Below are 24,514 nucleotides of genomic sequence, written 5' to 3' on the forward strand. Positions count from 1 at the left end.
AATACCGAGGGAATCAAATCTTGCACATTCCTATGTCCCCGTGAGATCTACGTGATGTCATTCTCAAGATACGACACCTGGGACTTTATGTAATTTAAATATACGATACTTTTTGACACGATATTTCACCATGGCACATACATGTTTCTTCTATGTATTTTATGTGTATTCAACTATTTATATAAATAATATTTCAAAGAAATGGACATTTCTTTGAAATGTTATTTATGATTTCAAAAATATATTTTTGTACATAATTTCTCTTACAATCAGATTTTGTTCGCCTTTATGATTGTCAGAGCTATAATGATATCTAAATCCGACATCCTTTTTGAATAAACGATTCGAGCAAGCAATTTAATTTGACATTAATGTTCCAGAAAAGAGAAATGTGTATTCTTTCATTAACATTTATATGACCGATATTATGTATGTACAATTTGAGAGTTCAATATAGCATATACCGCAATACATAAATTTCTGAAGCGAAATACATCAACACATAAAATTATAATACCCACAATTTGAAAGGGCAGCCGGCAATAAAGTTGAATCGGGTATAAAGAAAATGGGTCGTTCGACTTAAAGTGGCTCTTTAAGCATGGTTCACGACACTTTCTGTTCCAGCGCTCGACAGGCCGCCTGTCGGCGCACGTTTCCAACAATAATGCAAATTTTTATCGAGCAGCTTTCCTTTCGCAGGAATTTATGAATAATCTCTTGGCATACTTTCTTTTAATTCTTACTCATAGTAGAAATTTTCCGATCTACACTAATCGCAATGTCGTCTCATTGTGGCTAACGAAGTGCAACCTTTGATCTTTTGGATGGATCGTGAAAAGATATAATGTTACATAGAGCCTTAATGAACCTTAATGAATCGCGTGCCAACTTGATCTTTGCCTACGAAAAACATCTATGAATTGTCAACATCCACAGATTAACGGATAAAATAAATTTCTAAACTAAATGCTTCATTACGAATTACTTCATGTTACCTTGTATGTAACTAAGAACGAAAGATTATCACACTTTTAAATTTTTCTGAATTCTTTGTTGAATATCAGCCAAAACAAAGTGAAACATTGTTATTTTCGCTATCATTTAAACTTACGATGGTAACTATAATTGCGGGCACGGAAATGCGCTCGCTCGTCGCGGTAACGAGCGCGATTTCCGAAATTTGCGGACGATTTTGCATTTTATTTTCGTGCAAACTCGCGAAATGAAAGTTCCGCGACGGGAGAACCGGCGGCGCCATACGATGGGTTCTCTCGCCCGGAATTCGCTTAAGTCGTCGTCGCGCTCGTGCTTGTCGACGAGAGGACGGTCCTATGCATGCATTTTCGCGCGTAACACGTATTGCATTTACGTTGGCGTTACAACGACTTTATGCAAGTACGTGTTCCTTTGTGAGCCAGGGAAACTCGCGTCAGAAGATCCGCCGATCTGCGTACCCGTAGTGCGTACATTATCGTACCTTTATATGAGGATACTTGAAACTGTTTACTACGCCCATTTTCTGGAAAATAACTTAAGATAATTTCACCTTTGAGGGCGGTTTTCGTATGAAGGAAAAATATATCCAAACATGCAACGTCTCAGGGATAATGTAATATTGATTTTTTATTAATCTGCCTGTTGCATCGTAAATATAAAATGCATTTATACGAAATAATTTCCTGATAAAAATTTGATTATATTGGAATAATCTGTTGCTTATTAAAAAAGCTGCTTTTCTATACAAGATCTCATTTTTCTTGCATCATATAAAGAACTCAATCTATTGAGACAAATGAAGAAAACGATAATGCTACTTTTTAACAATGAAAAATGTATAAAAGTAATACGGCAGAAATTTACATGTATTACACACAATTTGCATAGAGTTAAAGATCAAACTGAAGTCGCTTGATTTTAAGTGGCAAATAATAATGCGGACAAGCATATGTTCCCGCATACATGTCACACATACATGAAGAACGCGGTATCTCAATATTTTATGATACGATTTTCTGTTTCGGAAAGATTTATAGTCGCGGTTGATATCTCGTGAAGCAAGATATCGCCGTCTGCCAAATAAAAGCGACGATACAGCAACAGTTGCATCTGAAGGGCCGCGATTTTTACGTCACACAGATTTTTACGCTTCGTAGTTTCCTTCGCTGGGCACGTAACGAGATTCGATATACGGATTACATACCGCATTACGAGATACTAACCCCAGTGTTATTCGAGGCTTAACACTGACTGAAATCCCTCGAACACGTTTTACGCGACTGCATTCGCAGCATCCGATGGGAAAAGAAACCATGCGAATGACAAACGCGAAGAGGACCCTGAAGATTATGCGAGATTGTCTCCAGGACAATAAAACCAACTTCGATTACATTCTAAGACGAGCAGTCGAGTCTGCAAGATTTGCTTTTGCAGCGATACTCAGAGACGAAACGTGTTTTCGGATGCCGTGCATGCACGTGCGTCCATTGCAATTGCTTGATGCGAATTGTTCTCAGTACGTGAACGTAAAGGATAAATCGGAAAATCACCGCGCTTTCTCTTTTCTAGCTGACGATTCACCTGAGATTATTTATGATTATAACTTTAATTGTAGCTCATTTTCCTCGCAAGCTTTTTAAAGATCTTTAATGATGTGCGCTTATTAAAATGTTAAATTAGCATCATAGATTAAATAAAGTTAATACGACTGCTTACAAGTGCGTGCGTTTGCTTAACACCACCGGCTTACAAAGCTCATCTCGGTGTTTATGATTCAAAATTAATTACTCGCGCGAACTTCGTTACTTAATAACAGGAAAGGAGTTAGGTCTCATTTTAACAGCGCCGCGTTAGCTAGCTGGCTGTCGGACGCGTGCTAAGCCGCAATTTAAATTAAATTTCTCGTGGAACAATGACGTCCTACATGCACGTTGTCGAGCGGAAGTGCCGGCGAAGCTCTGTCGGTGACACTTCCGTTGACTGCTGTAATTAACAAAACCGGAAAACCACGAAGGCCGGCTGTTGGCTGACGACCGTTGTTTGAGATCACTTGGTCGAGATTCTCTGACCATTTCTCTGACGGACTTCTTATTATGTAATTATCTCACTGCCAGGTACTGGCTTGAATCCTGTGAGACGTGCAAGGAGAATGACATTGACTACAAAAAAATTTCCATTCTTTATTTATTCCTTGGACTACTAACAACAATACATTTACTTTTCTCAGATAGTTTCGGACGTTCGTCTATCAATTATGTTTGAGCGCGATGAAAGTGTCAACGACAGATTCTGAAACGTTACTCCATAATTGAACAGTAAAAAAGCAACAGAGATTTAATGTAACAATACTTCAGCTATCTTTTCATCATTTCATATTATTTCGAACTCCTTTTCTCGCAACAATCCGATTTTCGATATTCCATTTCATAAACGTTATATTAATGACATTTTATTATAACATAACATGTCGCGATCCTTTCTACTTCAAAACTGAGATTCAATTTGGATTATAGTTGCAGTTTCAAACTGCAGAAATTACTAACCACGACTGATCACGAAAACATTTAATTCATTCTTTCCGTCGGTTGATTCGCATAAAGTATTAAGATATTAATGCAACAATTGAGAAAATAAATAAAGTTAAATTAAGTGCTTTAGTCTCGTCCTCTGCTTTGTGGTGTTAAGAAGAATCCTTGGCAGCGCCAATCGAATAATCATATTTCACAGCATCCTCGAGTCCGTAAAGGTCTGGCCATGACACTCTCGCAGCACGGAGAAAAAGGAAGAGGAAGGGTGCAGAGGCAATTAAAATGCGGCCGGACACAAAGGGCACGAGACCTCCCGAAATTTCCACCCCCGCACGTTCCACTTTTGTAGACATTTCTCAGCCGGTAATTGCCTTCCGGCCCGAGCGCACAAGAATAACGGGCGGAAGGAATGGACCGCACACACACACATGAAATATCCTTTCCATAGCTTATACCCATGGCAAAACAGAGAAAAATGAGAGAAAGAGAGAAAAAGAGAAGATAAAACGGCTAAAGATGTGAGAGAATGAAGAGAGCGCATAACAACGTGAGAAAATGTATCAAAGGGAAAACCGCAGTCACGACACGCTTAAAGTATCTCAATTTTTACATATTAATATAAATTGTGAAATATATTAAACTTGACGACTTCAATAAAAAGAAATTATTATCTAAACATTTTATTGTAAAATTATTTTGTTCTTATAAATTATAGTTACTCGATTGAGATTTTGAATAATATTCAATTTCAAAGACGAAGAAATATTTCTTCCATGTAGAACATTCATAACTGTCGCCAGAAAATCGGAGAGATCGAAAAGCGTCCATAACTCTTTCCACGTAAGAACCTTGCACCGATAGTGTCCGATCACGGATCTTGGAATATCGTTTTTCAAACGGTCGATAATAGCACGACGGCAACACGAACTTGCACGTGAAAGTCAAAATCGATGATTCGGTATTATTTGAGCGAGAAAACGACACGTTCGCAATTTTCATCGACACGACGTAGCAAAGATGCATAGTTGCCAAAGGTAGTGCATACTGCTACACAAATGTGCAGAAATCAGCCTTTGGAACTTTTTATTTTACAGAGTGGAGGAAAACGGCACACGCACCGGAAAGAGACCTTTCACAGGGCAAAAGTTTTGAGAAACAAGCGCTTGTAAAGGGTGGACGTGAAACGTTGAGAATCGAAGTCTGTCGCTGCGCGACAAAGAACCGAAACTTTCGACGCCGCAAATCACGCGGCAAAGGAAATCCCGGCATTGCCGCGAGCTTGTCGCTGCCGCTTCAGTAGCTGTGGTATTGCCAGAGCTTCGTGCAAAATACGCCGAGGAGTAAATGAGTATTTCTATTCACTAAGGCGGCTTTCCAACTTCTCGCTCAGATATGTCACTAGCGCGTTTCGTAACTCTTTGTGCGATTAAAGCAAGGGAAAATTTATTTATGTCCTCGAACATGTTTGTTGAGAGCAAACAGCTGCTAGAATCTATTAACGAGGTGGCGATGTCATACCCAAATATTATGAGAAAGCAAATGATAATTACAAAATATCCAGCTAAAGATAATAAATTCCAAAATTTATTTAAATACTTTAAAACTTTAAATTAAAGAGATACCTAAATCATATTCTGAAAGTTTTGTAACGATTTATAAAAGAAAACTGCAACTAAATGATGTTTTTGATAGTTGCGCCAATCTTGTATTCACGTATTTATGCGGAAGTTGTGATATTTAATCACGTTAAAAGGAATAACATCTTAGAGTATTCACAAACATTTTATGCGACCGATTGAAAGTTTCTCTAGCGTGCCACGGCACAAAGATTTATAAAAGTCGCTGCACTATCGAATCTCATTTCCAGTCACTGATTTGTGAAAAACGGCGGGACCTCGCATTCGCCAGCCTTCTTCATCTTACGTGCGCTCTTCTATATTCCGCTTCCCGCTCTCACGGTGACCGCGAAAAGAAAAGGAGCGTATACTCGAGAGATTGGTTATAAAGAGCAAACAGAAAGGAATCGATGTAATTGAGGTAGAGTCGGGCATCTTTTTCTCCCTCCCTCTCTCTCTCTCTCTCTCTTTCTCTCACTTTCTTTTTCCCGGTCTCTCGTGGAACTCGAGCTTTCCACGAGAAATTGTATCCAAGAAAATGGCAAAGATCACGTCAGATACTGCATTATTCAGCACCGGCTCGGTAAATCTATATATACACTGGCCGCCCTTTCATCCACCGTAACGTAAATCCTTTCCTCTTTCGTTCCGACCGTTCCCCTCCCCTATCCTCCTTCTCCCTTTTTCTCTTTCACCTTTCTCTCCGCTTCTTTAATTTCTCGAATTACGAGCTGTTTGTACAATACTCCTGGTAAACGTAGCCTCGGAATTGTTCGAGATCCTGCTATCGCTTCGTTCCGGACTTAATTCTATGTGCAACGCAAACCACCTCCGCCGCGCCATTTATCATCGACCTCGTTGCTTTATTAGGCGCGACTGATTGATGTCCTTATTACCGGGCCGAATTTGTGCCCGAAAAATTGCCCCATTTCCATGGCCGTTCTGCCGCCGCCCGGCATTCGACCGGCGAGTCGCTTTTCCGGATGCTGAATCCGTCTCCGGACGCGGATTTAACCCGCGTGAGAAATCCGGAAATCATAAATCACCAAGCGCGGCGAGTTGTTGACGGAGTATATTTTCAAAAAGAACTCTCCTCCGGACTCCGTCATTGTCAGTCGTATAATTAATTGATCCATTGCACGGTAAGGGGACCAAAGAGAGGGGCACAGAAGTCTCGATCATTTATTCGAGGTTTCGCCGCCGTCAATTTGAAGAACCAAGGAAAAAAACAGTTAAGTCGGGAAAGATCAATCTTTTAAGTACACTTTACACATTAAAATATTGCAATAATCGATGTAGACTCAACATTATGACTTCCAATAGTCACGTTCATACATTTAACATATTACAACCAAATCTAAAAATCTAAAAAAAAAAAATAATATCTATTCTTCAAAATTATCTGCGAATGTCATCACAGAAAAAAAATGTAAAATGCATCCAGTTTCAAAGCTAAAGGGATCTTCAAACGTCCAATTGTGCAAATCTGGATTTTAACATAAAACAGCGGACGTTTGAATTTAACTTTTCTTCTCAGCTCTTCAATCATCTACGTTGAGTTATGAGTTAAAACGCCCGCCGTTGTCTCTTAATGGAATAATAATGCGGCATTATGGCGGACGCGGAACCAACCGGGATTCTTCCATCCGCCGTGAGCAATTCCTCGAATACTTGTTTACTCTCCCATTTACTCTTCTGTTTCTTCGATAAAGCGACGCCGACGCCAACGCCGGCGTCGGGGCCCGCGACCCTCGGGAAGCCTCGCCTTCCGGCGTTTTCCGGCGTTTGTGGCAATTAACATCGCGCTTTACGGCGCTCCAATATCTTTCCGTATCCCGAGTGCGCCGCCAACCGGTTACCCGTGAGTGCTCGGAAATGGCGTCGTCGTCGTTCTGGAAAATATATCGCGACGCGGTAAGCGAGGGCTTACTCGGGAAAGCGATTTTTCACGCGGTCGATCGAGCAGGCCGCGGCGGCGTAAAATATTGCACATATAGCTATAATGGACCGTTCGGAAAGCGCTTCCTGTTCCTCTGTTCTGTTTATTTTATCCACTCCCGACATCCGCGTAACTTTTAAGTCCTAATAGCCTTTAGCGGTCTTAAGTGTCGCCTTGCTTACTTTGCGCTCCTGCACTCTGCGCGGTCCTTTGCCGCTACTTCGGGTAAATAATGATTGACACGGGGAAAAGTTAGAAATGAAATTTGTCATGTAGCGGTTACCAATCTTGAATAGAATACAACAAAAACTTAATAGGAGTTTTGTTTGCTCTATGACCGTATAATTTATTAAAATTCTAAATAGTAATTGTAATTAACAATTAGTAATTAGTAAGCTGTTTAGACATTGCCAATACTCGTTCTATATTTCTATGTCAATTAGTGTGACGAGATATTTTAAATTTAGATTTGTCAATCAATATCCAAGATATCGAAAAATGCTAATTTACAACTTTAAAATCGGCTCTACTTTAGATATTTCATTTGTCAAAATTCATATTTAAACTTTGGGTCTCGATGTTGAATTTTATGGAAAATGTCCGGGATTGACACTAATCGAGCTCGTCATGCAGTAATCAAGACTTATAATTTATCAGGAACTCGTGGGATATTTATCGAATGAAACTGGTTTCGCCTTTTCATGTCATTCGGGCCGGTCCACTAAATCTATCGGATTGAGAGCTCGTTCGATGCGTCCAACCCCGTTATCCATGCAACGACGTATTCCCGTTAATGCGTGCACTTGTAATCCGTGCGTTTAGAGATTCATTCGAATAATCGAAATTTGCTCCGTTATCCCGTTGAACCATGGATGCCGCAAAAATGTTCAACGAGGAAGTACATTTACGTTCCATTACAGTCTCAAAAGCATGAAACAAATATTTAGTATTTTATATTAAATAAATATAATTTCATGATAAATAATACAAAGAGATAAAAGATTAAATCCAACTTTAAAAATAGAAATATTTTAAAAATAAAAAGTTTTTAACAAATTACGATTTCAACAATTTCAACAGAAAGCATATGAAAGCAACTTGCATCACTATTTAAAAGAGACAAAAGAGATATATCGTTTTGTTAAAAGTGAATTAATTGTAGTTTTATTGTAATTAAAACTTTGTACAAAGTAGATTTTACTAAACTCGTAAGCAGAATTTTTTACAAAATTCACATTTGACATGTATGATAATTGCGATATTTTTTCATATTGTTCATGTATTCGATATGCAATGTGGGAAATATCATGAATGTTACTGTCACGGCATATCGGTAATGTTAATATTAAATAATATTTGCGTGAATAATATCGCAAAATAAGCGTTTTCTCTTACGCGAAATCATCGTTCTGTACGCAGCGATATAGAATTAATGGCCCCAGAAACTAATTAAAAGCATCGAAGAGCCGCGAGAAATCCTCGCCGTCTTGATATATAAGTTGCAAGGAATAACGGCACGGTGGCGAGGGGATAAATAGGGCGTGATAGCATAGCCCGATTATCCTGCAGGCGCTTTATAGGCATGTAGCTCAGTCTACCTCAGTATACCGCCGCATCATCGCGGCTCAGTGATTTCCAAATTAGTGTGCCCGTCTTTAAAGAGCAACCAAAATTTATTAAAAGACTTGGCGAAATCAAAATTTTCGTGTACACCTACGTTGATAAATGAATATTTTACTGCATAATTTTACGTTCTAAAATCTTTATTATACGCATACAAATGTATCAGCATAATATTGTCAATAAAATACGGTGCACGTATTCATCATTAAAATAATAAAAAAGAATAGAAAGAGGAGCATAAAAAAAGAACAACAAAAACTAAATAGACGGAATGGCATATATTTTAACCATGTTTTCCTACTATCATTTAGCTAGCGCGCTATGGTCGGAAAAATGAGTTTTCCCGAAAAACGAATCGAAGCAGGGAAGAAGCGTCGTAATTAGCAGTCTGGCTAATTGCATCGAGTGGCACTCGTGGGGGGGGGGGCGGAATCGCGCCGCGGCGAATTATCATGCGGAACGCTTGAAACGTACGCGGCGAAATAGGACGAATAAACTCGCCCAACGTGCAATTAGCCAGACCCATGAATTTTTCAACAACGGACGGCATATCGTTCCGAAGCAGCGCGCGTAAGCGGATATCGCACGACGGGGCGCGGTTCGGATTAGAGCACGATAATATAATAAAAGTAACGACATTAATGGGGGCATTATTAAAGCGAGTTTATTACTCGAGCACCATTATAGCAGGAAATGCGTTATATCGAGCGAACTGTTCCGCGATTTCTGATGGTACACGCGGAATTTCCGACTGATGATTTCTGCGAACGTCAAAGTCAGTCGGCGGAAATTACGAGTGCAATCCCGTCCGAATTTTCGAAATCACGTTGCTGCGTCGCATTTCGTCGTTACGCTACGCGATTGTTAATCCGATTACCGCGGCAGGCGCAATGATGATAATGAATTGTGAATATTGCCAACGGCAATAAGTATTATCGAGCATTCGCACTCTTCGATAATGATTTAAACATCACGTAGGCATGCATTGTTACACTCGCAATAAAACGATTAAATCAGTTGCTAAAAAAATCGTTGTATGAATAATTATAATAAAATCCAAATAATAATATATGTGATAAAGATTAAGCATATTGTCATTTGCGTTCCTAATGTTTTCAAAGAAGACAGCATTTCTGGAATAACACGTTGAGATTTCAGTCCAAAAATGATAATAAATCTGATGCCATTTTCTATTTGACAATCTTTGCCTGCATGTCAAATGCCAAGACATCGTATGAATTTTATTTGCACGTAACATAACAAATATGTGCGAAATGCATTACGCGTCCCCTATTTGTCGGATCGATATTCGCGATGCGAAATTTGAATTGACTCAACGACGAAGTTTCGTCACGCGATACACTTTATTAAATTCTACTGTATTGCTAATTACCGCCAATTGCTCACTATGCAAATATCGCAGATATGTATTATTCCATATACATGATTCCATATACGTGATTATTTCATATACGTGATTTTGCTCTTCCACTGTGCGTATGAAAGAAAAAGATTGAAAAATAAATCTCACTCAGTAACTTGGGAATATTCTTTTCACGTTATGATTCTAACGATTATTAGATAAAAGTTGATCTTATGTCTAATTATTTTTTAAAATTTCAACATTTCCGGTACTTCTCGGAACCACTTCCCGAGCTTATACTGTTTTTTTATTAATGTATGCAAGAATCTCATAAACGTTTGTACGGAACATTCTTGAATTTTCTAGAGCTGTTTATGAACATGAGGCAAGATATATAAAAATTTGCAAACCAAAAAAATGTTTAATAATTTTTATGAAAGCCCGACTTTTTTAGTCAAATGGGTAGCGCCATGCCAGAGATTCCAAACCGTTATGTAAAATAAATTTCACGTTCCATTGTGTCTACAAAACAAAAAACAGAGTAGCTACCTTGCATAAATAGTTGAATGTGCATCACGTGGCATGTCGTATTGTAACTCGACTGATCATAGTCGCAGATTCTAATCCTGATGTGCGACAAATCTATCACCTTCATTAATCATCATCGCAGTAATATATCGACAAACGTATGTCTCCTGGATATCTTAATGGTCGCTACTCGTGAATTTAACAGCGCGATATTCGCCAATGCAATTTCGCCGCTCGGTCAAAGTTCGTAACAATGCAATCGGAATACATCGTATCCTTATCGCACTCGTCATCCATTTCACTCCATAATTTAACTCGAACATATTGCACACGTTAATATCCAGAGGCAGGATAAGTTATTTGTTATTGCAAATACTGTAATCGAACGCCATGTCATCATCAGCGAATCACAACGGGTTTCGATTTACATAAAACTCGTATGTCGATATCAGATGTACGTCAAAATTATTTGTTATGGACAATTATATGGTTTTAGCGTTACAATCCAACGCTTGAGTTTCGTTTCAAATATTACTCGCAAATATTACTTATCTTCGTCGCGTTAGGGCGCGATAATACGTCGAGAAGAAGCAGCTAAGTACCTCCTCGTAGCATGCCGCCCCATAATTTACGGGATTATCGCGACGTACTTTGGGCACGACAGTCTCCTTTTTTCGTTCTCGCGGCGGCGTATACGTTTGCGAAATGCGTCGTGCATACCTCGAGATACGTAGAAAGTTTACTCAAGATAATCGTAATCTCACGCGGACCCGCGCCGACTCGCGCGTACACCGTTAAAACTTCGGAGCAATTATCCCCCTTCGGATTTCTGAGGAGGGTCGGAGCCAACTCGGCCGGATTGTCTGCGACGACGCCGATGTCGGGGAAAGAGAGCCGAACGGAGAACAGAGAGAAAATTAATAAAAATGCCTTGAGGCCCGTACTCTCGATTAATTAAAACTTCGGACGCCTCGAGGCGATCCATCGGTCGACTAATACTACCTCGCTCCTCTCGGAGATATACGCGCGCTGCAAAGTTTCCCTAGCGAAGAGGCGAAGGCGCGCCGATCACCTTTGAGATGGATTACGAAGAACTGCGGTCCGAGTTCCGGTAGGAATTCTCTTTATCATTCTCGACGCTCACATTGGACGGCGGCGGCGACTCACGAAAAGGTAATTATCGGGAAATATTTGGCGCGAGTAATTCAAATGCGTCCGTGCGAGTAATTTAAATCCGATTCCACCTCGGAGAAGATTTAACTCGGCGCTTAATTACTTAAATTCCTGTTCTTTACACGTAGAATAATGTGAGGGAGACCACGCAATTAAGATAGTTATGATCGTAAATATCGGATATAATTATTAGGGAAATTGAACGTAATTGGCCGTACGGCCCAATCTGATCGAGTATTATCTCTCTTCTCATCATATCTTATTGTTAGTGCGATGTTCCTATGATTCAATGATTAGAGCACATCTTTGAAAATTTAACAAACAGTCGTAGTAGAGGAAGTTAAATAAATAATATACAATATTGAATTGTTTGATTAGATAATATGAATTTGGTTATTTGGCAATTTTAATATATAATATAATATTTAATGATACATATTCAGAACGTATACACCAAATTCTGACGTTTGTGCTATATTTCGGGCAAATTGCGGCGAAAGGAACTACCGCGGTGCGGACAGTTGACCGAGCTGCATTTCACGCACACCCGAGACCTTTCGCCGGCGGCGCATTTGAGACAACAACGGAAGCGAGAAAGAGACGATATATGAGAAAGAAAGAGAAAAGGAGAAAGAGAGAGTGAGAGACAGAAGAAAGAAGAACAAAGAGAGAGTGCAGCCACTAGCACGACTAACAAGCAGGACGTATCAATTAAAAGCCGGTTGCTGGCGGCAGCCAGTTTGGAAAACACAGGGCACAAAGTGCGGCGATAGAAAACCGGCTCGCGGGAATACTCGGCCGCACGTTCGCGGGTGGAACTCGATTAATTACGATTTAGTCCGTGCCTCTTTGACGACGGTGCGTCATCGTGTCTATGCCTGTGTCATGCTGTTCTCTCTCTCTCTCTCTCTCTCTCTGTCTATTTTATATCTTCATCGCTCTTTCCTGCCCTGCCTTTCTCTTTCTCTGGCCCGTCGCTTTACGCGGATCACAGCTCGTAATTCATAAACCGCAGCGCGAGTTGTTGACGCGGCCGGAACTACTGGAAGCGCCGAAGTGCGCCACCAATGGGCACCGGCACCAACAGCAGTTTCGCTGCCGCCGGCCACGGAAAAGGAATTGTAAAGAGAATATCGTGTAGGAGAAAAAGATGGATGCAGACTCAGGAACGATGAGACGGCTCTAATGCACGAAGGTGCGCGAAAAGAGCAGTTGTCGCAAAACGCAAATTTACTATCTGTTTCCCTCGGCTACAGATTTTTTTGATTCTTTGATGTTGAAGTATCTTCTTGTGTGTGCCACATTTCTGATGAATTTTTCAGTTCTTTTGACGCGTTAAATATTTTCGTATCAAATTTCTTGCACCCAAACGATTTTCATTTACAGGCCCGGCAATGACAGCAATGGCAGCAATTGTGTAATGCGTATAGTAATTAATTCTTGTCATGCTAAGTTCATCATGTTCGAGTTTTGAGTTCTGAATTTGCTCGACACTGGAAGCGATTCTTGAGTTCACCAGCTGCGCCTGGCATTCGGCTAATAGTCAAGTTGCATTAGATTGTCGACATAACACGCTACGAACTCTACGGAACTCAATCATGGTATAGCAAAATTTGTTAAATGAGTCTCATGTTTTCGGAAGTTCATCGCTATAAATGAATTGCTTATTTTAGGATAAACGCGTGCGAGAGCTTCATTTTGCAAGAGGAACCTACATCCCAAAGTAAATATTCTTCTTGTACGAAAACTTTCACAAGACATTATCATAATACTTGTAATGCGTAATGAGAATGTTGGGATGGTTAATTAAGCAATTCTCCTTTAATTTTCGTATGAAAAGAGAGAGAGAAAACAGAACGTTGTAAAGGATAAATAAATTCGTAATTGAGTTAAGTATGAGGCAAATGAATGAAAATAAATAATAATTTCGTATTAATAACGATATTGCTGTAATCGAGCTAAAAACGATTAACGCAGCAAAGAGAGAGAGAGAGAGAGAAGTAAATTGGCGGAAGTCCAAGGATGCATCCTCCAGTCATGAACTTCGCTTCCCGCGACATCGTTAACATTACAGAGTCGTTAACGAGTTTAGTTCAGTCACCAAACGACACTTTTTTTAACGGAGATGAGCACGCGGGACGGCGATAGAATCAAAAGCGTTGCGGCTGGTCCAGATCAAAGATCTGAGGTGGAACTGTCGTTTGCAGACCCGATAGATACCGTCTTACTGTGATGCGATCCTTTGCTCATCCGCGGTTGGTTAACAAGTTTAATTTAAACAGTCGTTAGAGGCGTCTGATCATCGTTCCAAAGAACTAGGCGTGTACCTTTAAGCGAGTAAGATATGTCGCATCTGCGTACGCGGTGCAACGACCGTTTATGAAGGAAATAAGCGGTAATGTGTGTGTGTGTATACGCGCGCCTTGTGACGTTCCGAATCTCATTAGATGCCACTTTGGCGAAAACTGGGACTGATAATATCATGCGGAAACATGCGTAACATCATTTCAAGTAAACGTAACCTCGATCTGCCCAGAGAATTCGTGCACGCGAGTTCGTCGACAAATTTACGTTTCATGGAAGAATTAATTTAAATAAATTATCGCGGTCGACAAACCCCCAACCGCTAATGCGGCTTTTCGCGGTGAGTTAGTTTACGGCGCCCTGTAAGGCCCGTAACTTTTTCTCGACGTTCACGTCATGTCGACGTGGCGACGCAACTCGTCGTCGCCGTGGTCGGGGAGGAGTTTAACGCGCGGATTAAATTAGAACATCGTGATTAACGTGTCCATGAGAAAATTCCGCCCGAGAGTTAATGAAGGGAATGGAAAATCAAACAAATTCTTTAAAAAAATTTTGCATTCGATGTAAAGGTATGAAAAAGTTGTATCAACTGCATCATTTTTCTATCTAACTTGCTTCCTTTTGTACTTTATTCACAAAAATGTTTGCTCTGTTAAAAAATATTTTTTATTTCACATCTCTGCGTAGAATATAAGAAATTTATGATCCAGTAGATATAAACGTAATATTCTACGAAAGTTTTGAATTTTGCTTAGGTAGCTGGAATGTACCGCATTATATTTTGAGAATTGCAAGCCGAGTGTCGTAAGAAAAAAATGTAAAAGTTAACAGACTCGACAGCTACATCGATGGTAGAACGAGAAGTTTAATTTATTATCGGACCGATAAGGCCCCTTGCGTAACCGGAGTAACTTTTTTCACGGTGAAGCCCTCGGGTACCAATGTTAAATTGGCCGTAACTGTCCGGATTAAATTGGTACGGCCTTTTTGCTTAGTTAGACCGCAAATGTACAGGCGAGGGACCGGACGCCTTTTTACACGGCAGTCCCAGTCCGATCCGCCATTCAAGTAGAAAAGTTTAATCTCCTACGCAAATGTATCGGACGGGCAAAGTACCCATGGATCGCTGACGAAGTTGCAAGCGCGGCAAGCGCTATCGATAAGTGATATCCCGCGAGTACTTTCGCAAAAACTTCAATTAATGAAATTTATTTCAATTATTTTCCCTTTTTACCTTGCGCACAATCTCTACTGCTGCGTATTCGTTTTAAAAGCTATATCGCGGAAACGCAGTCGTTTCTTTCATTTGCACTTTTCTCCATCTATATAAAGTGGATTTTTATTTAAAATAGATAAGAAAGTATAAACTTTCCGAAACTGTAGTTAAACTAAAGAGTATCTGAAGAGAATGAGCTTCAGAGTAACTAATAAAAATCAAAATTCCTTAATATCCTTTAATTAATATCAAGCGAAGAATATTAGTATTAGTATTAGTTTAATAACATCTTAATATACGATCTGATTCGAAGAAAGAGAAAGATGTTCTATATTATAAAAGAATTCTGGAGGATGATTTGCAACTTTTCGTCTTTCGTAATTTTCTGATTAATATGATATAATATTTATGATCCATAAACATTTAAACATTTATTATTAAGACAAACATTTATATTACTCGCATTTATACGCAATCATCTCATAATTAATAAGGATCCAGCGAGAGTGAAGCTTTGCACCCGATGATACGCACAAAGCAATGACAAAGTCAAACATTATTAATACCATTTCACGTGGTAATCACTTGTTCCCACCATTAATAACAACACACCATGTTCCAACAACGGAATTAGCAGCATCATTAACGAAGTGCATCGTTGCGCATCCGTTCGCCCCATTATACTAACGAATTTACAGTCGCTGCGTCGGTCGCCAAGGCTTTTTTCTCAGCTTCTTTCCCGTTCGATTACTCTCCATGCGAAAGTAAAAAGTTTAATTTCACGCGCGCGCGCGAGTGTACTTCGGTAAGTGGGTGGTGCTGTACGCGCAACTGCAACAGCGACGACAAAGTTGCACGAGCTGAAACAATCACCGACTATGACGACAACACCGAGGACGAGGACAACGAGAACGATCGATGTCTCTCATGTTCCTGACGAGTCGGAACTTCCTGAACAAGGACGAGGGTTCGCGCGGGAAAGAAACTTGAATGGTTAAGCAGATCGATCGGCCGAGGACTCGTCGGGAAATTGCCGCCATTAATCCCGGCGCCTTTAATTAGGGGAGAGCGTGACAAACGTCGGAAATTTTTATCTAAATCGACCCGGTTCGTGCACGACGTCCCCGTGGGGACAATTTTTTCGCCGTATTTCACTAGCGAGGGTCTCTCACGCGAGGACCCTTCTCACGCCGCCACGAAGCGACCACTTAAAGGGCCATGCATTTATCGCGTACCCCTGTCGCCTCGACCTAAATTGCGGCGCGTGGATGAACCGCTCTTTTATTGTCTCTCTGTCCGAGCACGTTTTAATTCGCGAGATTTTCGCGTCTGATGTTGAATGTGTTGAATGAGTCAGAGATCAGAGCAAGTCACACATCAAAATATGTCAGAATCCGGTACTATTGTGCAAAATATACAAAACCTTTATCACAATGTAAAATAAAAATGTATATTTTCAATAGATTAATATTTTTAACGTGTAATCTTTCTCTTTTCCTTTCTTTTTCAGAAAACAATACGCGCTTTTTGACAGAGTTTCATCTCCTGGCGTTTTATTTTTGGTCAACCGTGCAATTTTTCGGGATCTTTTATGTATACGGTGAATTTACTTTTTATCGATACACGTTTTTCCAAACATGCATTTTAATAAAAAAAACTTGCAAAAGACCGCAAGAATATCGAATACTTTTTTGTTTTTCGGTATAATACGTTTGTGTATTGCAATGTTGAATAGAATATTATGCGAAACAAAGAAAAAGTTTTAAAAAATAAAACCGTTTCGATATTCCAATTTATTGTACAATATGTGAACTAATTATATAATATAATATTGTTATGTTAATATAAATTATAAATTATATAATATAATATTATATTGTTTTAATCGCGGGAAAAACATAAGTTTTAGATATATATATATATATATATATATATATCCTACATAAAACACCGTAGTAACCACTCTGACATCATCCGGTGATCTTTACAAAGGCGTCTTTTATCAACTTAATTCTTTTGTATCACTACCATGGTAGAAACTTCTTTCTTAACCGCTTTTTATGAGATGCTGATGAAGCAAGATTTTATTAAAACGTTGATAATCGCTAAGACCGTGCTACCGGTTGTCAGGGCGTTGCAATATAATGACTATGCATGCCATGTTCCTAGAATGCACTTTAAGCACAGCATAAAAAAGTATTAAAATCTCCTCCCGAAAGCGAGGTTCTTTTTATTGGAAAGAATATTTAGAGATTTATTGTTGATCGCGTGTTCTCTCAAGACTTGTATTCAGTTCCGACTGAAAAGCAATATCAACAATTAATTGTATGAGAAAACAAAGCACCGGTATCTGCTTTTGTATCCTCTCTCTCTCCTTCCAGATCCATTTAAACGTGAAAACATGCCCGTCCGGTAATAAGCGTGAATGCATTTCTTTGCTCCTTCCACAAAGACGCAATCTTTCCTCACTATAAATCTCTCAATTAACGTATAAAAGGTATAGAAAAATTACCACACTGAAGGTTACTTTCCGACTTTCGCGAAGTTGATAAAATCCCAAATGAGTTTTCCGCGAGGACCTGCGCAATATGGCCGTCAATATATCCCCCAGAGGACTTAAGTCCCTTTCGCGTCCTTTTGTTCGTAAAGAGCGGAACCCAATAACCGTGAAAGGAGATTAAGCTTAACAAAGTGTCCTCGAGTTTACCAAAGCAACGAGTTAAGCGGAATCCCCAACTCGTTGTCGAGGCTACCCAAGACGGGACTTCGGCAAACTCGCGAACTCGTTAACGAGCGAGAGAGGCCCGTTGACCGCGGCGACCTCGATTTGCGAACCGAACAACGCGACGTATTTTTGCAACTCCGTGCGCCGCGCCTTAATCGAATAAGTTCCGCACCTGAGAGTCAAACTATGAAAATGAGATCGGTAGGGTTTCTCATGTTGCTGCATTATAAAATTCACTACTTTCTACACAGAGCTGAAACTATCTTCGCCTCAGTTTCCATGTTCAAGAAAGAAAAGAGAAGATTACAGCCAAAATTTTTAAGCGCAAGTAATTTTTAACTTAAAAAGGAGACAAGATGAGCACTTCATGCAATATTTCGCTTGAATTAAGCGCAAGTTGAACAGATTATCGCATATTATTAATTCGTATGTGTCTTTGTCAAATTTCAAATTATTACTTTTATGTCTCGCGATGTTCTACTTACAATACAAGAAATGTAGGGAATATTTATCAAAAATCTGCTCGCGCCTGGAAAGAGTTGAAGGACCGATATCCCAAGATCATCCTAAGTATCCTGAAAAGTATTCTGAAGAGAATAACGAACTTTCATCCCTTACCATCTATCATCCGCGAACTTTTTAACGAGCCGAAGGCCTGGTACTATCGTGCGCGTCGCGGTTTTGACTTCAAAAATCGCTGAGCTCGTCAGACGTATCCCGTGTGTGTGTGTGTGTGTGTGTGTGTGTGTGTGTGCATCGGAGCCTCGTCAACGAGATTACCCGTAACCCGTAACTTCGGCTAGGATAGCCTCGAGGAGTTGTTTCGTCCGAAACTCGTCCCTTGTTGGCGAGGCAACTCTTGTGGGCTCGACCGCGCAACGAAGTTATCGTTAGCCTGTAGTTAACCAAGGAGCTAAACCGATTCCGGCTGATATCCGCTGATATTTTCGCTGACTTGCGACATGGGTCTAAATTTAATGCATCGTACTTTTTACTAATTTGATGCCAGAGAAGCGATCCATGTCTCCCCTGAACTATTTTCGTTTATGCTGCGTGTCATACACGCGATAGGATCACACACGAAATTAAACCCGGAAAGAAAGATTACGTGAAATTTTCCATTTTGACACTCGCGTATACGGTTGCGTATATGGTGATAAATTTGCTCCAAAGAAGCGAATGGTTTTGTCACGCATAGACGAAGTTCTCTTTTCGACGAGATATTTGGGAAGAAAGCACTGCACACTCGACATACGTGCTGTTTCAAGAAACACGTTTACGGTGTCCGCACGTCGCGCACATGTATGCTGCGTCAAGAAAATCTTTTATTGATATATATATATATGACCTTTTCTTCTTAAAATAAGCCAAGGAATATCCTCTTTAAGTTTGTCTACTTACTTAGGAAACACCCTGTATATATATATATATATATATATACATAAAAGTGAACGAAAACAGTGATGCACTTTTTTGGAAAACAAAGCAGTTTAGGACATATGTTTATATGACCTTTTCTTCTTAAAATAAGCCAAGGAATATCCTCCTTAAGTTTATCTACTTACTTAGGAAACACCCTGTATATATATATATATATATATATATATATATATATATATTCGCTAGAAGGCGGAAGCTCGCGTAGCCGCGAGGTTTTGGCATGCGGGTATAGCAGAAGAGAGCACATATGAAAATGCGTGCATGTGTGCAAGAGAACCAGGACACGGCTCCAATTTCCATATTATAATTAATTTCTCACTTAGCCGGCGGGACGCATTAATTATATGTCCCCGGCCGACGCTTGGGCTATTCATACATATCTAATTAGTTTGGCCTCGTGCAGGAAACTTATAAAGTACACTGAGCTTTTACCGTATAAGCTTCCAACGGTCGGCCGACATGCGAAGCCCCATAATTCGTAGGTATCGCTTTCACCCTTGCTAATTATTTTATGAACTTTAAGATCTCTTCAAAGGCCAAGAACTTAGTTGGCTAAACGATTCCGCATGTCAAGATCAAGAAGACATCACTATAAGTCAGTATTATTCTAGGCCAGTACCATTCGCGATAACGATGAAGTAAACAATCAAAATGGAAGCAACGTTCCGTTTTCCGTTTTCCGGTAAAATGCGCTCGAAGATGTAAAGCGGAAAAGACAAGCTGATGCGAGTAACGAGACAACAGATCGGCCGACCGAATCGATAAAAAGCAAACAGAAAACCGCACCGTAAAAATTCATACGACTCAAAGTCGATTGATAGCTGCGTGCTGGCAAATGCGCGGCGCGATAAAACGAGAGGTAGAAAGTTATCCCTCCGAGGGTAGTAGGGCGTCAGCGATTATCAAAGTTCTTCGTGGACTCTACGCGCACGAGAGTGAAGCATGGAAATTTAAAGCGAGCGGGTCGCTTTCCGTGCGATCTTCGCAACTTTCGCCGTCGATTCCCGGCTGCGGGTCGGCGACCGATAATTGCGAATCTCGATATGTTTCGACGAACTTGCTCGTCGAAGTTGGCGCGGATCGGCTCTTTCGTCCTGCCATTCCCGTTCTCGCCCCTTTTCGCTCCTTCTTTCATGGGTTCGCCAGCGAAACGTTAATCTTGATATCCGCTCTACCGGCAGACGGCGTGCGAATAAATTCGGGAAAAAGTTCCGCGGCCGGCAATTTGCACGAGTAGTTTACCCTCGCCATTTCGCTATCGTATGGACGCTCTCGCATTGGCCGGTTTGCACAACACGACCGGCAAAAGCGAGCATCCTCGCGTCGGGGCACGTTCCCGTGGCTATTTTAACAAATTGTTTCTCCTGGTGCACTCGGCGACCCGCCCGCGCGCACGCACATGTACGTACATGTACGTGTTGGTGCACAAAGAGTGCATGAGAACGCATTACGCTCGTGCATCGCAACCCTCGGTTGAATCCGAAGCATGCGTTCGCGCTCCCTAAATGAGCCAGGGATGAATTTGAATTTCTCTACGACTAGCTCGATTTTATATTATAAATTCACCCATTTATCTGAATATTGGATGAGTCTTGTATTTTTTCGATGATTTCTCTACGTATGCAGGAGAGCCGAAGTCTCTCGAGTTGATAATTAGTTTCTGGTTGATGGATCCGTATTTGTCAATGGTCGACTGTTAGTCAGAGCAGAGCAGCTCCAAATTCGACCAAACTGTTAAGTATGTATCCTTAATTAATCCGTATATCACCACCACATAGACAAGTTAAGCAGCAAGTTGCTTGATTATTGTTTCACGCCGATCTTGCTAGTGCAAATTTTCCGAATAACCAATTTAAAGGCTAAATCTTAATTGTCTGGTCTTTAAATTTAGCAGAATATAATTATTACAAATTCATGAGAAGCAACGAATTTCTTGTTTATGTACTCACTTGGGTGATTAGGTTCGTCGCTGTTCGCATCATTCGCATTAAAGGAAGTAGTCCGTTTCAACTGTGCACTGGCGAGCGTCGATATCTCGATGCACGTCACTACTATCAATATCCGCAGCATACTGACGAACGTCTCTTAGCCGATTTCACCCTCGAACCATTCTAACGTGGTTCGCGTCTCGTTCGATTCTCACGCAATATCCTGTCAACAAGCAATTCGTTTTCCATTAGTAAGAGAATAATAAAATAAAACATTTCTCATATATTTACATTATTGTATTGCAACTTTTACCTTATTTTGTTTACAATACGAAAAACGTATTGGCCCATATTCAGAAAATATGCTTACAATGATAAAAGCTTAAAAGTTTCTAAAAGCTTAAAAACTATCTGATTGGCTGAGAAGCATTGAAGACACTTTTATCGTTGCATATTCTGAATATAGATTATCTGTATCGTTGTTTTCTTCTATATAGTGGGTTGTAATCTCTTGTTTGTTTAGTGTTTTTAATAAAGAATATATGTTATACAACTCAATACATATAAATATAGGTTATACAACTCAATATATATATAAAGGAAAGTAGATTTCATGATATTGGATGCACAGCTGTAAAACTTTCGGCTTCTGACAGTTCAATGCTTCATTCGAATCGTTTTCAACGAAATTTTGTGCCACGATACGATCGACATGTGTAACCAGCATTGAGCAGTAACAGCCACGTGTGATAACGCGTTTGTTGTTAATTTCGTTGCTGCGTTCAATGCGTACTACAGTAGCGGGTTAATAGCGATCGACGGTTCATCCGGGTAAATTGATACAAAGCTATACAGTCGATCGATCATTCCAAACAACGCGGCATCAAAAACGTTGAGTTTTATGTTCTTTTAGGAAATTTTCACACTCGATGAAAAGTTCCCCTCCAACGAGTTTTAACACGATTGCTGAACAAATATAATTTAAAAATTTCCAGCCACTTCTCTTGGTTTTTCTCGACTAATAAACTCTTTTTTATGTAACTTTTACCAATCGAAATTCTAACTTCAACGAACGCGTTTACTTTAGAATTACAGCGCTCGAATAGCATATAAAGGTTGAAAAAATTTAACACGTGAAAGCGAGATAGACATGTGGCGTGATATCGAAGCTTCGTGTCAACAAAATATTTATCCACAAATTTAATTTCATTTGCCTCCAATATTTATTTTATTGAATCTGGAAATATCAAAGTAACTCTAAAAAATCCAAAAGTCGGAAAAAATAATTTTCGTTTACTCGTAACAAAAAACAGTCACGTATTCAACTTGATCCATTTTATAATTGTGCAACATGCTAAACTTTTTCAAAATTTGAATTATGGGAGATATTAAACTTCTTTTTGGAATCGTTGTCGAACAACGACAGTTCACCGGAAAAGCCTACGTATCCTACGTCCGCATGCGCGTACTCTTTTTCCGGCACTGCAATTATCAAAAAGATACGTTGTTGCAAAAAGGCGAAACAATGATGGGATTTCTACAGAATTTGCGAGGAAAAGCGAAACTACAGCGCGATCAATGGGCGTGCGATATTGATCGCGAGATATTGACCGATTATTGTCACAGAAAATTGTCCGCATCTCGCGATGCCCTTTTCTTCGCGATAGATTCCGCACATCGTCGAACAGAGGATCGCGAATACGAAAATAATGATGGTGCGCGAAGAGAAAAATGTTCGGCATGTTTCGGAACTCCATGCGCGTACCATGAAGCTCGTGGGAAATCTACGAAACGCGGCAGGGTGAATGGTTTCTTTTGTGCAGGAACAAAGCAGATTATTTGGCGCGCTGATTTCTCTTTTCGTATCTATCACCTGTGGGCTAGTTTAGCGAAGCAACAGTCATCCTGATTAGCGCATCGTCATTACTCAACTATTAACGATTCATGAATTCAATTAATGAATTATGAATTACGATATATTGCGATAGATCAGATTACCATTTCTACGATTCTCGCACGCATGTGAGAAAAATTTTATTTCCTAAAATAGATATTCGCAACATGAATTCGCGAGGTAATAAATTCGGGACACAGTTAATTGAGTTACATACAGGTAGATGCGAAGTAATAAATCAAATATTGCCATTTCCATCTAACGCAAACGCTTCCTACTATGAAAAAATACATCTCATAAAATAACAATCAGTTAAATAAATTTGCGAAATTTGCGACACGTTCATCGTACGTTACAAATAGACGTGCAATGAGAATTAGTTGTTTTTGCGTATTACGTAAACGTTTCCCAATATACAAAAGATTAATTTCATAAAATAAAAATACGTTAACAAATTAACAATCACGATGCACGACGTACTGTTTGGATTCTGAAGATAGATAAGAAACAATCAGTCCTGGATCATAAGAAAAAAAGCATGGTTTACTTGGACGTGCGACTAAGTTGCTTAGAAGCATAGAATAGAGCACATTCACACGACCGTATTCGATTCAGAAAGCCGATTTTCATCAACCGTAGCGTTCTCGCGATGCCATAACTTCATTTTCACGCTGTAGCTTGCATCAATATTACAACTCTTTTACCAGTAACGCTAAACGAAGATAAACATTTCGCGATATATTACCATTTGCTAAAAAAACAAACGCCTCACCGCGATCGAAGCACGGTGTAAACGCGACAACGCGACATCGACGAAAAACCCGTCGATGCATCCAGCAAATAAACAAAGTCGCGAAAAATCGTTGGTCAACATGCGCGGGAATATGCACTGTTTATCTGGATGGCTTGTAGTGAGGATACACGACAAAGGATTCGTTACGTTGCGGTCCGAACCCTTTTATACCTATGAAAACGCGAATGCAAGACATATTATATGTACAATATAGCTATAACATATAAAATATCTGACATACAAAGCCACCGCTCCTTTAATTTCAAGAGTAGATTTTTTGCCATATATAAAATTGCATTTGATAATTCCATTATTCTTCTTGATAGCGCAAAAGTAATGAAACCATACTGATGGATGTGATTAACGCGACTCACAAATCCTCTCGACTCCTGCCCACAAATTCGTAAAGATTGGAGACGGCATTGTGAGGGCTGGTAATAAAATG

The 24,514-nt window shown here is 39.9% G+C and overlaps 1 protein-coding gene across 4 annotated transcripts in view; it reads right to left on the reverse strand.

The window, feature by feature from the left end:
* The window catches only part of LOC105275896 (hemicentin-1), a 185,601-nt gene that overhangs the window by 155,546 nt on the left and 5,541 nt on the right, over window positions 1-24,514 (reverse strand). For all 4 annotated transcript variants that reach the window (XM_011333088.3, XM_011333086.3, XM_011333084.3 and 1 more), the window contains exon 2: window positions 21,404-21,605. In XM_011333088.3, the coding sequence (XP_011331390.1) occupies window positions 21,404-21,524 (121 nt within the window). In that variant the 5' untranslated portion in view covers window positions 21,525-21,605. The remainder of the gene's footprint in view (window positions 1-21,403; window positions 21,606-24,514) is intronic.

This window comes from Ooceraea biroi, chromosome 11 (assembly GCF_003672135.1).
Source record: "Ooceraea biroi isolate clonal line C1 chromosome 11, Obir_v5.4, whole genome shotgun sequence".
In the NCBI taxonomy this organism is placed as follows: domain Eukaryota; kingdom Metazoa; phylum Arthropoda; class Insecta; order Hymenoptera; family Formicidae; genus Ooceraea; species Ooceraea biroi.